At 45.6% G+C, this 16,349-nt stretch overlaps 1 protein-coding gene across 1 annotated transcript; it reads right to left on the bottom strand.

The window, feature by feature from the left end:
* Positions 1 to 2,302: 2,302 nt before the first annotated feature.
* CALM1 (calmodulin 1) lies at positions 2,303 to 13,614 on the bottom strand. Its single transcript, XM_010373840.2, has 6 exons — positions 13,331 to 13,614; positions 10,494 to 10,524; positions 9,171 to 9,314; positions 6,612 to 6,718; positions 6,066 to 6,201; positions 2,303 to 5,894 (listed from the first exon to the last, which is right to left on the bottom strand). The coding sequence occupies exons 1-6, from the start codon at positions 13,331 to 13,333 to the stop codon at positions 5,866 to 5,868; spliced, it is 450 nt and encodes a 149-aa protein (XP_010372142.1). The 5' UTR covers positions 13,334 to 13,614; the 3' UTR covers positions 2,303 to 5,865.
* Between the last annotated feature and the right edge of the window lie 2,735 nt (positions 13,615 to 16,349).

Below are 16,349 nucleotides of genomic sequence, written 5' to 3'. Positions count from 1 at the left end.
CTGATATGTCTATGTGGGAAAAGATCTATCTTTTGCTAAAAAATGCAGTAACTTAAAAAAAAAATCACAACTTGAAGGGTATACAAAGACTCAAAATGAAAAATTAGTTTAAAAGCAAACATGCTTACATACAGCCAGGATCTAAAGATTATGTTGTAACGAAATGTTCAAATAATTATGTTGCTAGAGGAAACTCTGGATGTTCCTTTTAGCCTTTGTAAAAGTGAAAATAAAACTTTAAGATACGACATTTAAAAGACTATCTGGGGCTGCGCACAGTGACTCACGCCTATAATCCCGGCACTTTGGGAGGCCAAGGCGGGTGGATGACCTGAGGTCAGGAGTTCAAAACCAGCCTGGCCAACATAGTGAAACCCCATCTCTACTAAAAATACAAAAATTAGACAGACGTGGTGGTGTACGCCTGTAGTCCCAGCTACTCGGGAGGCTGAGGCAGGAGAATTGCTTGAACCCAGGAAACGAAGGTTGTAGTGAGCCAAGATCACACCACTGCACTCCAGCCTGGGTGACAGAGCGAGACTCTATCTCTCAAAAAAAGAAAAAAAAAATTATCTGAGCCAAGGCGCAGTGGCTCACACTTGTAATCCCAACACTTTGGGAGGCCAAGGTGGGAGGATTTGTTAAGCCCAGGAGTTTGAGACCAGCCTAAGCAACAGAGCAAGACCGCGTCTGCATAAAAAATTTTTAAAATTAGCTTGAGCACAGCAGCACATCCCTGTAGTCCCAGCTACTGGGGAGGCTAAGGTGGGAGGATCATTTGAATCTGGGAGGTTGAGACTGCAGTGAGCTGCAATTGTGCCACTGCACTCCAGCCTGAGTGAGAATGAGACCCCATCTCAAAAAAGAAAAAAAAACCCCACAATCTGAATGTGTCAATTCACGCTCATTCCTAAGGCTGCTAACACAAAGAACATAATTCTCGTAAGGAAAACTGCCACTTGATTTAATTGGAGTTCAGGGGCTTTAACGGGAGTTCTGGGCCATGAGCTAACTCCTCCCACTCCTTGGCAGAGAGTTGAGGGCAGTGGGAGAGAAGCACCAAGCTATAAAAAGCTTTATGTTTTATTTCCTTCTAAGGCATCCTGAGTCATTGGGTGCTCCAGCCCCCCAGTGCCCAGGAAAGTTCAGCTTGAATCGGAAATGTGTGTTTTTCTAAACTGGAGCTGCTGAAAAACCAGATGACGACACTTGGACTGAATCCCTTACAGGCCCAGTGGTAGCCTCCTATTTCCGTCCTGGGAGAATGGAAGTCACTTAACAATCAGTTTCTCTGACCCAGGTTCCAATATTACATCACGTCTTAATAGCAAGGTTAACCTCCACTCCACTCCCAACATGAAGCTGCTGAGAATTTTTAAATCCCATTTGTCATCTCAGAGGACACAGCACTCCTACGCAATTTTACCTCCCATCCTTTAGGCTGCAATTTTATCTATCTAAACACAAAGTGATGCCAAACCAGGTCGGTCATAATCCTAGAAAGCCACAGGCAGAAGGTACCAAGTCCAATAGGATCTTACCAAGGAGGATACCGAGGCCTGGGAAAGGTAAAGAACCTGCCTAACGCTGGAGGGACAAAACCAAAACCAGAAGCTGGGTCTAAGGCCGCAGAGCAGAGGGCCGTCTCCACGGTGATGTCCATATCCTTGTAGTCCCAGCTCCTGTGTGCAGGAGGGGCTGTTTAAATGCTTCCTGGAGATGTGTCTCAAGCCTTCCGTCCAAAGCAGGGACTTACCCTGCCCCCCTTTTCAGCCCTCTCCCTCCTTCTGGGCAGCGTGGGAAACACACAAGGTGGCCTCCCCTGCCACATCTGAGAACCAGGGTCTGGGCCAGTGTTGACTAAGGGGAAGGTTTCAATGCCAACGTCCTAAATTGGAGTTGCATCCCACCCAACTTTCCTCAGCTGTCCCGCTCTGGACATGAACCAAGGTATGTGCTTGTCATCTAAAATTCCCATCTTATTGAAAAAAATTTCTTTGTACAAATCCTAAAGAGACTTGGATTGGGGTTAACAGGAAACTAATCTTTATGGTGTAAATTTTCTGCATAAAAAGCAAGCATGGACAAATTAATAGGCTAAGAGAATATGTTAAAATGTCAGCTATTAACATTCAAACTACTTAAAACTAGGGTAAGGCTGTTGTGGGATGTGTCTATGGTATTTCTGGCCCCTCACTCTCACCGTACTAGAGGCCCGGTGAAATTACATCTGAGGGCAGGTCTACCTTGAGAGCAAAAGGGATTGAAAGCTATGCAAGCTAGAAACCTACACAGTTCGCAGTTAGAGATGAAAGGCTGCAGAAATGTTTATTGAATACAGTGCCAGGTTTATAAATAAAACTTATTTACAATTTCCATAGAGTTGGTCCCCCATCAGAGAGGTGGTTAAATCTCCAAACAGTTTATCTCAAGATTTACAGAAATGTCCAAGTACATCTCCTTTTCAAATAGCCATGGTGAAGGGCAAACTTCAGTAACAAAAGAACTACCACCATCTTTGCTACAGAAGTGTTTAATGAACATCATAATAGATTTGGAGAAAGAACACACACTCCACCCATGCCACTACCTTCTTACTCCAAGGGATACAGACAGCAAAGAATTTCTGTCTCCTACAGGACAACTTCAAGGGATTAAAAAAACAGTAACTGCCAGCTGGAGGAATAGATTAAGACACATTAGTGGAAATCTAGTCACTGCCAAAGGATAAATATATTTAGGATATACAGTAAATAATTCAAATGCTTAAAATAATTGAATGAACGGAAGAGTAGACTTGACCAAATTTACATTCTTTGTTCAGGAAGAGGTTCCCGGTATGCTGAGGGGTTCGTGGTAAGCTATTCCTCTGACGAGACACAGCAGCGCTGGGCCTACTGCACAGCCGTTCATTACAATATTGTTACAAGTACAATCCGACATGCATTTATAAAGAGAATATAAAAATATGTACAATAGCTCATTTTCAATGTGTGTAAGTTGCCGAAAGACACCAATGAAAGTGTGCAAAAATTCATGTGTCAAAAAATCAGAAAAAGCCTTCCTTGGCAACAGTGCATCAAAAGCCCATCTGAAATATCGAGATCCATTTGCCTTGCTCAACACCTACCCCAAACAGATGGAGAACAAAACTATGAAAGGGTTTGCCAAGTACTCAGCAGTTTCTTATGGCAAGTTTCAGGCTAAAGCAGGATGCCAGTTCAACTAATCACTTTATATATAAATATATGTATATATGTATAGAGTAGTTAGAAGTAGGGGCAAGAGTTTACAGGAAGGTGCTAACCAACTTCAAGGGCACTGCCACGACACCCAGCTGTCTCCTCTCGCCAACTCATGCAGACTAACACCCAACGCCTGGGTGGGTCATCCCCGCAAATGCCAGGGAGAAGGCTACAGTGGATTCTGCCTCACCTCTGCTCAAAACAGGAACTCAGCATTCCCTGGACGGGGAGGGTGTAGGGTTTCTGGTTCCCAGACAGGATCCTGGCCATACAAGAATCCTGTTTCAAAGGTAGTCTTTTAGGATAGGCTGCAGGACCACTAAGAGTCCACCCAGCTTCTAAAAAGACTTAAGAGGGTTAGAAGGCTACATTTCAAAAAAAAAAAAAACAAGTCAAATGACCCCCTCTGGCCCCCTCTGAAACTACTGAGGTCATCGACCACAGGCCTAAGACTGGGTCAGCCAATCAGGCTCTTGGACCACCCCCTGCCACAAGAAATATCCAGGACATTAACTTACTCAAACCAGGAACCCTATCTCACCAGAAGAGAAACCCCAAGGTATCCTTAGGCGTTCCTTTCAGATTCAGGGAATGATAAAAGCCAACCCTTAGCTCATAGTGTCGACCTCCCTTCTACCAACCACCCAGCCCAAGGACCAGTAGCAGAAGCACATGGGCGATGTCTCCTCTCCACTGCTCTGACCCACCCCTCTGGCAGAAAATCTAACAAGCTACAAAATGCCAGAAAGACGGGGAGTAGGAGAAGGAGAAGCCAAGGGTCTCTATAAATCAGCCCTGAATGCACCCATTTGGCTGCCAAGAGCTTCTCACTGCCTTGCTAGCAGCCTGCCACTGTTCCCTGGCAAACTAAAACCACCCACGCAAACACTCAAAACCCCAATCTCCTTGCTAATAAGATACAACCAGTTAACACCGTGAGAAATGCACACCTCCAGCCTTCATTTCAAAAAAGAGCTCTGTACTAAATGCAATATGCTTTTAAGGGGGTTTTACAGGGACCAATCTCAATGCAAAGACCAGTACCAGATGTCTGAGTTTTGGTTACAGGTTTATAATTAGACACAAAATTCACTCCACACTGGAGTTTCACTTTCAAGCTGGAAGCTAGCGTTAGTTCTACTTGGGGGGGAAAGAAGCAAAGTCAAATCAACGTGGGGGAAAAAATAAAGTAAAAGGAGGCTAAGGTTAAGCATAATCATAAATTAAAAGTCACGAATCAAAGGTGACTGGTAGTGTCTTTTAGGCATGAAGAGACTGGCTTAGAAAAGTGACTACTGCTTCTACCAAACACAGCGAAGATTGAATTACAGACACACTAAATCATGTCTCTTGCAGATGGTCTCAAGTAGTTACATAAGACAGGTAATCAGCAGCACAATTGAGAACAACCCCTAAATACATGCTTGAGAGAAAGTGGGTTTTTTTTTTTTCCTTAAGAGCTCTACTGCCTGAATAGATCATTAAAAGTTACCATAATTCACCTTCCCCCCTCCCCCCAGTGAAAATGCAACTAGACCTACATGTCCATAAATAGGATGAAGCAATCGGTATCTGCTTGTTTTTAGGCAAGGTCTTGGGCTCAGAGGTTGGTGCTGGGGCCTTGGGAGGGAAACCCAATGCTGGGCTGTGGGCATTTAAATGTACACTGGCCTCCCCTCCACCTGCCTTGTCCCCATTTAGATCTCAGCTTTACAAAGCATTTAACACCACTTTAAGTTAATGGTCTTTTTATTGGAAAAAAAAAAAAAAAAAAAGACTAGCATTTACAACTTGGAATGGATGTAAATTGTAATTTCTTTGAACAGCAATGTTGATGGTTGTGCTGAAGTCCACAGCCACAGCCTACTCTGCCGGCTCCAAGTCATGGTTCAGAAGGTTTTAAAAAGAGAGAGTCCAAAGATGCTCCCTTGGTAAAGGTTTCTTATTAAAAATGTGTGTGAACAGTGACAGCCTGAAACCTGTTTCACTCTAGAACAATGCAGACAACGCTAAACCAACATACACAGGCATGCCACCAGGGTGTGTCATCGTCACCATGGGTCGGAGCACACGAAGTACAAGAGGACCATCCTACCAGTGGGGCCACGTCTCAACGGTTTATCCTTCACCCATTTTTCTGCACATCATCCTGAGGTAAACCAATTTTAAATGTGTTTTCAGTAAACCAGCTATGACAATTTATACTAAACAAATTGAACTAGAACCCATTTGAATGGGTTTTAAATTTGTTTTTTCATTTTTCATTTTTAATACAAAGGCCTGACTGTGCTCAATCGTCAAGCTGCATGCATGAAAAACTGGCCAGCCCAAACAGTGTATCATTAGCAAATGGAACTTTAAGGAGTCCTTATCATTAAGGTAGTACAAGTATTTATATTGTAAAACTGATGTGTAGCTTGATCTTTAGGGGACAGGACCACCAACCAATACATGCAGATTTTGTGTGTGTGGACAGAAGGTACTTTTGACATTCAGTTTTGCTATATAGAAACAGAATGAATAAATGAACTTTTTTCTTTTTTCTTTTTTTTTGCAAGAGGTAAGTAAAAGATTCAATTTGATTCTTCTAGAGGGGGAAAAAGGAGTTGAAAGTAGGTCTTCATTTTGCAGTCATCATCTGTACGAATTCTGAAAAGACATAATCGTAACTTTTGGTTATCTTTGAAAGCAGCTTTAATGAACACAACATCTTTACTGTACATAAAATAAAGTAAAAGGCTGCCTAGTGAAGCAGCTGGCTTGCTTACAGATCCTAAAGGTAAGGCTATGAAACACTGAGCTCAAATAATTTAGTTTTACCTTCATAGTTGACTTGTCCGTCTCCATCAATATCTGCTTCTCTGATCATTTCATCTACTTCTTCATCTGTTAGTTTTTCTCCTAAGTTTGTCATGACATGACGTAGTTCTGCTGCACTGATGTAACCATTGCCATCCTGTGAACATTCAGCAATTGTTATTGCTAATGATGTGGTGTGAGGAAGTAGGTCTTTGACTTAGCTACGCCCTCTCAAGTTACTGCTAACTCTGCTCCCGTCAACAATTCTCTGATCTCTAGTTCCCACCTCTAACCTTCTAAATAGATGCAAACAGCTAATGCAGAAAACAGGATTTTCAAAAGCTCACAATGATTCAAAGTAACAGTCAAGAAACGTGGTCCACAATTCCTATTTATTATGCCTACCTTCACCTGATACGGTCACCATAAAGAGGACTTTTGAAAGTGAGATCAAAGGCTCAGGCAGTTAGATTTAAGTCTTCTGCCTATAACATTATTATAGCTTTTAAAAGTGACAGCAGAAGAAACCATACTTAAGTACCATCTGCCACGCAGAAGCTGGATTACCTTGTCAAAGACTCGGAATGCCTCACGGATTTCTTCTTCACTATCTGTATCTTTCATTTTTCTAGCCATCATAGTCAAAAATTCGGGGAAGTCAATGGTGCCATTACCTCGAATTAAAAAACAAAAAGCTCATGTAAAGTACGCACTCTATGAATGCTGCTCTGCAGTCATCATTTCAGAACCACTGTACAGAATGGTAAACACATACTAGGACAAAGGGGCAAACTATCTTACTAGGTTCAAACATTTGCAGGTCTAAAACGTTCAAACACTTCACGGGGCAATTTCATATAATTTCAAACTCATCATCAGTGCCCAGGATAGTATTTAATTATACAAAGGAAACTGCACATCTGGATTCTAGCCCATGAAAGGGTCATGAAGGGCTGTACAGTTCAAGAAAAAAAACAGCACACACCACTCTGCAGGCTGAATCTTTCCACTCTGAGGGAGGAAGCACCCCCAATTGCCATCCCTGAGTTAGGAAATCACTCAGGTCTAACTCTGTCTTGGCTAGTGACAGCAGTAACGCAAAAAAGGCCTAGAACTGAGCTGTAGGTTAAGAGTATAAAGTGTTTCAGGGGAGAAAAGATTATGAGTGAGGAACATTGATTTTGCTATGCCATGCATGGGCCATAAAGTCTTACCAAGTCTTCTCCAGGATCATTTCTTGGCCACACTATGATGGTTAGCCACCTGTTTTCTTCCAACTCAGTATCTTTATTTCCCATTAAGGGAAAAGCTCAGCAGCACTCTCACAGCTCAGACCAGTAACACTTACGGAACTCTCAGAAGAATCTGTTCTAGGGCCAGTACTCCAAACAACTCCTCTTTAAAACTAAGAGATAAATACCCCTAAAGACAAGCACTCCAGACTAACAGTGTAATTGAACTAAATGGAAATAAAATTAGAAGGAAAAACCCTAGGTTAAGTTACTCATTTTCACCAGTACCTTTAAAAGAAAATACCTCAGGGATCCCTTCAAGACTTTTTAGCCTCAAAAACTTTAAGATATTGTTCATATTCATCAAAGACCAAGAGAAATTATTTTAAACTATCTCACAGCCATGCAGAGAAGGTCAGGTACCATCCTAGTTTCTCAATGCAAACACAGCATTCTGTAGTCTGGCACAACTTCTCCTTCTTCCACACAATCCAAGAGCCTAACAGATTTCTCCCCTCCCCAAGCACAGATTCCCAGGGCTCCCACGAACAAGAGGAAGTTACTCCATGTTCCCAGATAGCTGATCATCTTAGCAGTCAAACTAGAGAGAACTACGGAAAACTTTTTCTCTCCAAAACACTATTAGTGAAAACCACTCCAATGTGCTGAAAGCTTTGTCAAAAAACCTAATCAAAAGCTCTGCTTCCAAATGTTTGTGACCAGACAAGCGATTTTACTACACCACCTTTGAGTCAATCATCTACAAAGTAAAATCTAGATCCGAATTGTTTATTCTTAACTCATCTTTTACTTTTTCTTTTGACCTTCTCTCCCCGCAACTCATCTTTTAAAAATCATGTTCTATAATGTTATATAGTACACATTAGAATATATGTATGATTTACCAAAATAGGTGTTTCTTTTAGGGGTGGGGAAGTGGAAATCAGCAGTCACAGGTCTGTTGTCCACTGCTGTGGAGTCGAGAGGAACAGATGACAACCCGCTATCAGGGTTACTGCTGGTTCCCTCTGACCCTGGATCTTACAGCTTCCCTTTCCATTAGGTTCTGCAAATCTATCCCTAGAGTCACCACACATCCGCCTCCAAACCTCACATGCTCCTCTGCAGCAAACACATCTACAAGCTCACACTGTACTCACTTTTATGGTAACTTCTAAGAGTGCTTGTCACCCACTTCATCTGGGGGCTCCTCCTCCTCTTTAGACACAGTAAGTTTGTAAAAAAGCACGTCCTGTGGCTATTTAATTTCACCTCCCCATCAAGACTCAGTGCAGACTCATGGGCCAGTTGATAAAAGCTTTGAGCTCAGCCAGGAGCAGTGGTTCATGCCTGTAATCCTAGCATTCTGGGAGGCTGAGGCAGGTGGATAACAAGGTCAGGAGTTTGAGACCAGCCTTGCCAACATGGTAAAATCCCATCTCTACTAAAGATACAAAACACTAACTGGGGGTGGTGACACACGCCTGTAATTCCAGCTACTCAGAAGGCTGAGGCGGAGAATTGCTTGAACCTGGGAGGCAGAGGTTGCAGTGAGCCGAGATTGCGCCAGTGCACTCCAGCCTGGGCGACAGGGCAAGACTCCGTCTCAAAAAAAAAAAAAAAAAAAAAAAAAAAAAAAAAAAATTTGAGCTCTAGGTCACGCCAAGCAGAAAAAAAAAATTACAGTGATCCCATGCAGAAAACGTTGTAGAAGCTAAGCAGGACGGACACAAGGCCCATCATCTTTTATTGTAATTGTCAATGGCCCTAAGGCAACCACAGAAAGGATCTTTGCACATTTGCTTTGCTCTGGGGACCTGAAAGACAATTCTGTAACATTTCTGAACTTGAATTACACAACAATGGCCCTCATTCATGGTTCTAAAGCTCTTACCATCAGCATCCACTTCGTTGATCATATCCTGCAATTCAGCTTCTGTTGGGTTCTGACCCAGTGACCTCATGACAGTTCCAAGTTCCTTTGTTGTGATGGTGCCATCGCCATCCTTATCGAATAGGGAGAAAGCTTCCTTGAATTCTGAAAACAAAAGTTGACCCGTTAGAATGAATGTCTTTATCCAACCCAGTCACAATATACACTTGCCGGGGGCTTGCCAAAGCAAGCCATTCAAGTTGTGCAAGGTATCAGAAGTCTGGTCTTTATCTAACGAAATAAAGACCACAATAGTCCTGTTGGACTGGCCTTCATACAGCAGCCCATAAAGCAAACACTGCTCCCAGTAAACGGTGCCATACACCACAATATTCCCACAGGTTTCAAGGCGGCTAAGCTGGAACATGCTTAAATTAGTACTAAATCCAGTTTTGTTTTTTTTAAAAAAAACAATGGAGTCTCGCTCTGTCACCCAGGCTGGAGTGCAGTGTGCAGTGGTGCAATCTCAGCTCACTGCAACCTCTGCCTCCTGGGTTCAAGGTACTAAATCCAATCTGACAAGACTAGTCCATGTGCCCCCTTCAAGTCCCTTCCTGTTACATTTCTAAAGCTGTAAGAATCCCGCTTCATAATAACATGAAATGGTTACTAGAAATGTACATTCCCAGGTTAACAGTCTGCTTCTCTCCACATGACTTTTAGGATATTTCAGAAGCATTCCTGGTTTCCTAAAGAGAAACAGTCTCAAAACGAGTCCTCCAGGACTTTAAAAAGCTCAAATCTGCCAGGCATGGCGGTACATGCCTGTAATCCCAGCCACTCGGGAGGCTGAGGCAGGAGGACTGCTTGAGTCCAGGAGTTAAGAGTCCAGCCTAGGCAACAGAGTTTAACTAATGTAACTTTCTTCCCAATTATAACAGTGGTCCTAACACTCATTTTCACCCATTTCCATTTATTTTAGGATAGCAAGCACAAGCTTTCAGGGCAGATTACTGAAAGACCCATGGCATAAGAACTGTAAACTAAATTGTTGAGTAGCAGGCTCAGTACAATTTAATCATAGGCAAACTTTGCACCCTGTGAAACATGGTCAAATTCTCCAGAGTTTTAACAAGTAGGCATCCTGATTTTACTTCCTTTCACCTCACCTATAAAGTACTGGCAAGAATAACACCTGACCTAAATGTTTCTGCTTACTGTTCTTATTTAAATAAATTCTTAGAAAACTGCCCAGACTGTAGCGGGGAGGAACAGAGGAGTCACCAAAACTGAGTCAATGCCTAGTTCTGGCCTTCTGGGGACTCCTTGGAGTTGTCAACTTACCAGCAATCTGTTCCTCGGTCAGCTGATCAGCCTACATGAAGAAAGAAAAGGTTATCATTCAATCCACAACATGTTTGGTTGATTTCAACACAGATTTTCCAATTATACTTTTAATATTGTGATCTTTCAAAAATCGATTTTCAAAAATTCTTTTGAAACCTGTAGCACTGTCATTTAATGAAAGTAATTAGAATAAAATAAACTCTATGCTATTTTAACAAACGATTACAAGGAAGTGACAACCTCTGCTCACTTCAAGTTTTCTGGGCCCATGGCTTACAGCTTGCTCTGCGATCTAACTAGGCTAAGTTCATCATGTGAAAAATGGCACCTCTAGTGGCAGAAGGCCCCATGGCACCAGCTGCAGTGGCAGCAGGCTCTAAGAAGCGCGCCACCTACTGCACCATGGACACCGCAGTCCCCCGTTCCACTCAACAAGGGACCCAGGCAACTGCCACTGCCACCATAGCCAGGATCAGGGCAGGCTTTCAGCGCACCTTGCACACTGCTCCAGGTCCTCGAAATCTCCAAACTGTCGTTACATAATGGCATTGCGTTGGATTAACAGGCTTTTACATCCATTTTATGAGAAATAATTAAGTGGAAAAAATAAAGATACAGCAACTGGGTACCCCACCAACTTCATTTCCATGTAACAAATGCTTTCCAATCCTTTAAATTAGGCAGTTATTTGTTAAAAGCCTACCATTTACAATGGTTAATGGCCTGGGCCAAATTATCCTATTATTCAGAAGCCAGGAAAAAAATGATACCATCTTATAAATGAAGTGTTACAAAACTACAAAAATTAAGTACACAGAAAACTACACAATAATTATCAGACTATATATACTCCTCTCTTTTCTGGCAAAGAGGGTCTACTAAATTTGCTGGAGAGTATTAACCCTACCTTCCTTAAGAATGACATAAGAACTGTTCTTAATAAACACACTTCAATCGAGGCAGTAATGGCCACGAAGGTAATTCTCAGTTGCATTATTTGGTCTCCACCACACTGAACCCGTGCCTCCAGCCGAGGGAATTCGAGACCTCAAGGAGAGCTAATGTGTATTTCTCCTTTAAAGGATGCCTAAGAAGCCAATTACAAAATAAGTCCTAATAGAAAGCTGATGAAGTTTATTCTCTTAAGTGAAAACTTTAACAGCAAGAATGGTGGTCCAATATATTGATATTGGGTGAAAACTTGTTTTTACAGATTATAAATGGATTTTTCTTTCTACCCCAATCACTAAAAATTGGCTTTCTTAAAATTAAATGAAGGAGACACGATGATTTACGTAACGCCAGGGCAACATCTGTCTTGTACAACAGGAAGCGCCGCCACACCTCGCAAGAGAAACTGTCACCTTATGGGGAGAACAGTCTCACCTCGCTACAAAACTCTCGTTAGAGGGGTTACCAGGGGCATCCAACTTTCTCGAAAACGAAATCCTCCTCCCCCAAAGGGCGCTAGCCTTGGGGGCAAAGGTGTACCAGAACCCTGCAGGGAACCATCTCCCCACCCGCCAAACCAGAAACGCAGTCGGTGATGTCAGCCCTGCCCGCCGAGGGAGGAAGGGGCCGTGGAAAACACACCCAGCAAGGCGCACAGTCGCATCTGGCAATCTAGAGGCTGCAGAGAAAGCGGAAACGTGGCGGGCATCTCTCTGCGGAATGCAAGTGGCGCAGGGCAGGAGGAACCGGGAGCGAGGGGCCAGGCAGGACGCGTGCCCGGGAGCAGGCGGGGAACAAGCCGGCCCCTGAGCGGGCGTCGGGACGCCACCCCTCCTCGGCCAGGAGGGTCACCACCCCCGGCCCCCGCGCTCCAGGGCCCTGGCCAAGGCCGACCCCGCACCTCCCACCCGCTTCTGCTCCCGTAGGCAACCAGCCCGCCGCGCCGCCGCCTCCTCCCGGAGCAGAAACTTTGCGTCTCTAATGGAAACCAAGCCGCGCGCCAGCTCCCTCCTCCCCCGCCCCGCCCCCCCCGCCCCAATTAGCGCAAGCCGAGCGCCTCCCGCGGGAAGGGCCTCCTGGTGCATCAAGGCTCACGCCCGCCCGCACTGCTGCACTGGGTGGGGGGCCGTAGGGGTGCGAAAGCGGCAGGAACAAGCCACGGCTACACCGCAGAGCCCCGCCCGGGCGCAGGGCGGCCGGGCCGCCGCTTCCGCCCTCTCCGCCCCCAACCCCTAGCCTTCCTGCCCCCAACCCCACCCTTCCCCGGCTCCTTCCTTCCCAGCCCACGCCTGCGCCGCGCCCCCCGGGAAGAAGGAGGGGAGAGCGAACGAGGGAGAGTGCCCAGCAGGACCGGCCAAAGTGGGGAGGTGGCGGGGGCTCACTGCGCCCCTTAACACCCGGCCGAAACAATGTGCGCCACCGGCCCGCTCCAGCCCATTCATTCTCTACTGCCCGCCCGACCTGCCACCTTCACGCCGGCAGAGAAGCGGGGTGGGGAGGGCGGGGGGGGGGGTGTCTAGTGTCCGGCCCCGCCCGGCTCCCAGGCCGAAACGCTGCGCTGCAGGCAGCCCGGGTGCGGCGCTGGGCGGGGGGCGGGGGGGCTAGATGCAGAAAGCCCCGCTGCAGTTGCGGCCGAAGCCCCTGCCCGTGGACGGCCTAGTAGGGCCAAGTCCAGCTCCAAGGGGAACCAATAAATGAAGCTCCCTGGCAGAGGTCGCCGAGATGCAAATCCAAAATGCATCCTCCTTTAAGCGCAGCTACTGCGTAACACTCAGAAAACAAAAACCTCCACGAACCAAAAACAAACAAAAAACAAAACAACTAGAAATCTGGGAAGAAATCTCGGGCAGCCGCTACGCCGGCATTTGCCACTCCCGACCTACCATGGTGCGAGCGAAGGGAGGAAGAGCAGAGGGAGCGAGGGTGGCTGCACCAGCGCGGGGGCTGTGATGGCGGGGGTGCCTCCGATGATGCCGCTGCTGCTGCTGCTGCTGCTGCTAAGGCGCGCTGTGCGCTGTGCCGCCGCCGCCGCCGCCGCCTGCGCCGCCGCCTGACTACGAGTAACGGCACAAGGTCCACGAGACTCCCAGCACCACTGTCGGAGCGCGAGGCTGCGCCCCGTGGTATATATATGGCGCTCCGTATCCCTCCGCCGCGGCGGAGACGCCTCGCGCAGAGTGGCTCTGCGGCAGCCGGGCCTTGCCCGCCTGGTCCCGCCCCCCGGTTCGCTAGGCCTCCCGCCGCCCCCTGCGCGCCAGTCGCGGCGGCCCTGCGCTGGGTCGGGGTTTGGAAGCGTTCTAGGCTGGGCGTGGGGTGTCGGGTCAGGTGTGGTGGGGAGTCCTCAGGAGACGCCCATCCTGGGCGGGGGCGAAGGCATGAGCGCCTGCTTAGTCCAACCTGGGGGCGGCCCAGAGCTTCGAAAGCCGTTCGCCCCGCTACCCACCCCAGCTTCACCCCACCTGGGTGACCCTCCCACCTCAACGTCTCCAACCGCTCTACTGGGGCTGCCGGCTCCCGCGTGCCCCTTGTCCTTGGGTCTGCAGCGGCCACTTCCAGTGTGGGGTGCTGCGGAAGGTCCTGAGACTGGGGGGTCCGCGGGGAGGTGGAGGCAGATTGGCCACACTCCTTCAGCTGCCGAGGAGAGGGGTCTGCAGAGGACGAGGTCGTTGTCCTGGAAGAAATTGGTCCTGTGTTTGCTCTTCGGATTTTGGAGCAATATCCGAGCCAAATTATATATGCTCGATTGCTAACCTGTGTCATGCTGCGATGTTTAATCAGTCTTTAATGTTTTCACGTTTCCACTGAATATTTTTTAGGATGCCTGAATATTTCTCCCCTACTATTTTGTTCTCTTTTTCCTGTGGAGAATACTATTCCTTCTGGCGCCCGTCTTACTAAAATTAGTGTACCTGTGCAGCTTCTACAGACCTTAAAACCCAGGCTTTAAATTTTTCGTAATTTTCCTAATCCTGAGAGGGGTCAGAGTCTTTATTCATAAATCCATAGAAACAAGGGAAAAAATAGATGCTTCAAATCCCCTGCATTACAGGTGGAACACACAGCCAATTGTCTCTATTATGGAGCCTGATTGTATTTTAAACTACAGTTTTGATTACATTCCTTTTAAAATACTATTTAAATCTTTAAATGTACTAGTGTTTTCCATTTTTCTGCAAAGTAGAGAAAGAACAATTTCAGCCAGTAATGTGAAGCCCAGGACTTGTAAAAATCTTGACAAAATGCTGCAGTTTCTTTTCTTGCCAAGGCAGAACACAGAATTTGATCTTTTGTTTACAGGGCCCGGGCAACAGTTGGAGGTTATCATTTGCTTACTGTTTCACAGAATATAGCAGTGTGTGATTAATATGCTCTGCTAGAAAGGGCTTTGCTTGGTTATGTTTGTTTGTGGTTTCAACAAAGTCTGCAGGAAGATTTTTTTTTTTTTTTTAAAGGGAAAATATACAGGCACATTGCAAATGCCACAGGACTTCTTGGGATAACCTCGGACAAGATGTAAGCATGTGTGGAGCTGTTCCTACTGGTGTTCCTTCTGGAATGCTGCAGAAAGAGTGAACCTGCTGTTTAAAGAGAGGCTGCAGCAGCAAGCCAGGGGATGGTGCTGCCTTCCCTCTCCAGATTAGAAACACACTATTCACTTCACAAACCTAAACCCAATCACTGCAAAAATAATAATAATACTCCTGGGCTCATAGGGGAAAACTTGAGTAGGAATAAAGCGTACATACTAATGGGAGAGTTGGAAATAAGGAAATAGAAGAAAAGGGACTAACACAAAGTAATTTTAAAGAATATTCAATAATCCAGTCAGTGACAAGCCTAAATGGCCAAACTCATTATTAAAACTGCTTCTTGGCCGGGCACAGTGGCTTACGCCTGTAATCCCAGCGCTTTGGGAGGCGGATCACGAGGTCAGGAGATCGAGACCATCCTGGCCAACATAGTGAAACCCCGTCTCTACTAAAAATACAAAAATTAGCCGGGCGTGGTGGGGTGCGCCTGTAATCCCAGCTACTTTCAGTAGGCTGAGGCAGGAGAATCCCTTGAACCAGGGCGTCGGAGATGGCAGTGATTCAAGATGGCGCCATTGCCCTCCACCCTGGCGACAGAGCGAGATTCCATATAATAATAATAATAATAACTGCTTCTTTCCTAAGGGTATTGGTATTCTTTCTCTGGGGCTTTTCATATAGTAGTGAGTGAAATACATTTTTCTGTTTTTTTGAGACAGAGCCTCACTCTGTTGCCCAGGCTGGAGTGCAGTGGCTCAGTCTCGGCTCACTGCAACATTCCCCTCGCGGATTCAAGCGAATCGCCTGCCTCAGCCTCCTGAGTAGCTGGGATTACAGGTAAAGGCGCCCGCCACCACACCTGGCTAATTTTTGTAATTTTAGTAGAGACGGGGTTTCACCATATTGGCCAGGCTGGTCTCAAACTCCCGACTTTAAGTGATCCACGTGCTTGGCCTCCCAAATTATTGGTGTGAGCCACCGCGCCCGGCCAGTGAAATACATCTTAAAACATGGTATGCATTGTGTAAGTAGGGGAAAATAATGGCCTAGAAATGTTTTTAATTATTAAGGATCTACTCATTTCTGATACTTTCATTCCTTGTAATTATTTTGGTTAAGTTGGTACAATCTATGGTTTCAAAAGCGAAGCATTCTCTAAAATAATATTTTTCCTCTGTCATTAACCTTATTTCACCCAAATACAACATTCTGAAACCTTTTTATGACTTTACTTGCTAAAAACTGTACATTTCAGAATCCTTTTACTTACTATAGTAAAATTTATTTTCCTCATTCTTCATATTTTACAAACTAGAGTTCTCTTTCAGTAATTCTTTAATGTATCAAAGCACATCTTCGTTTTCAAGTCCAT

Source organism: Rhinopithecus roxellana, chromosome 5, assembly GCF_007565055.1.
Source record: "Rhinopithecus roxellana isolate Shanxi Qingling chromosome 5, ASM756505v1, whole genome shotgun sequence".
NCBI classification, from domain to species: domain Eukaryota; kingdom Metazoa; phylum Chordata; class Mammalia; order Primates; family Cercopithecidae; genus Rhinopithecus; species Rhinopithecus roxellana.
This window is presented reverse-complemented; position numbering and strand designations above follow the sequence as displayed.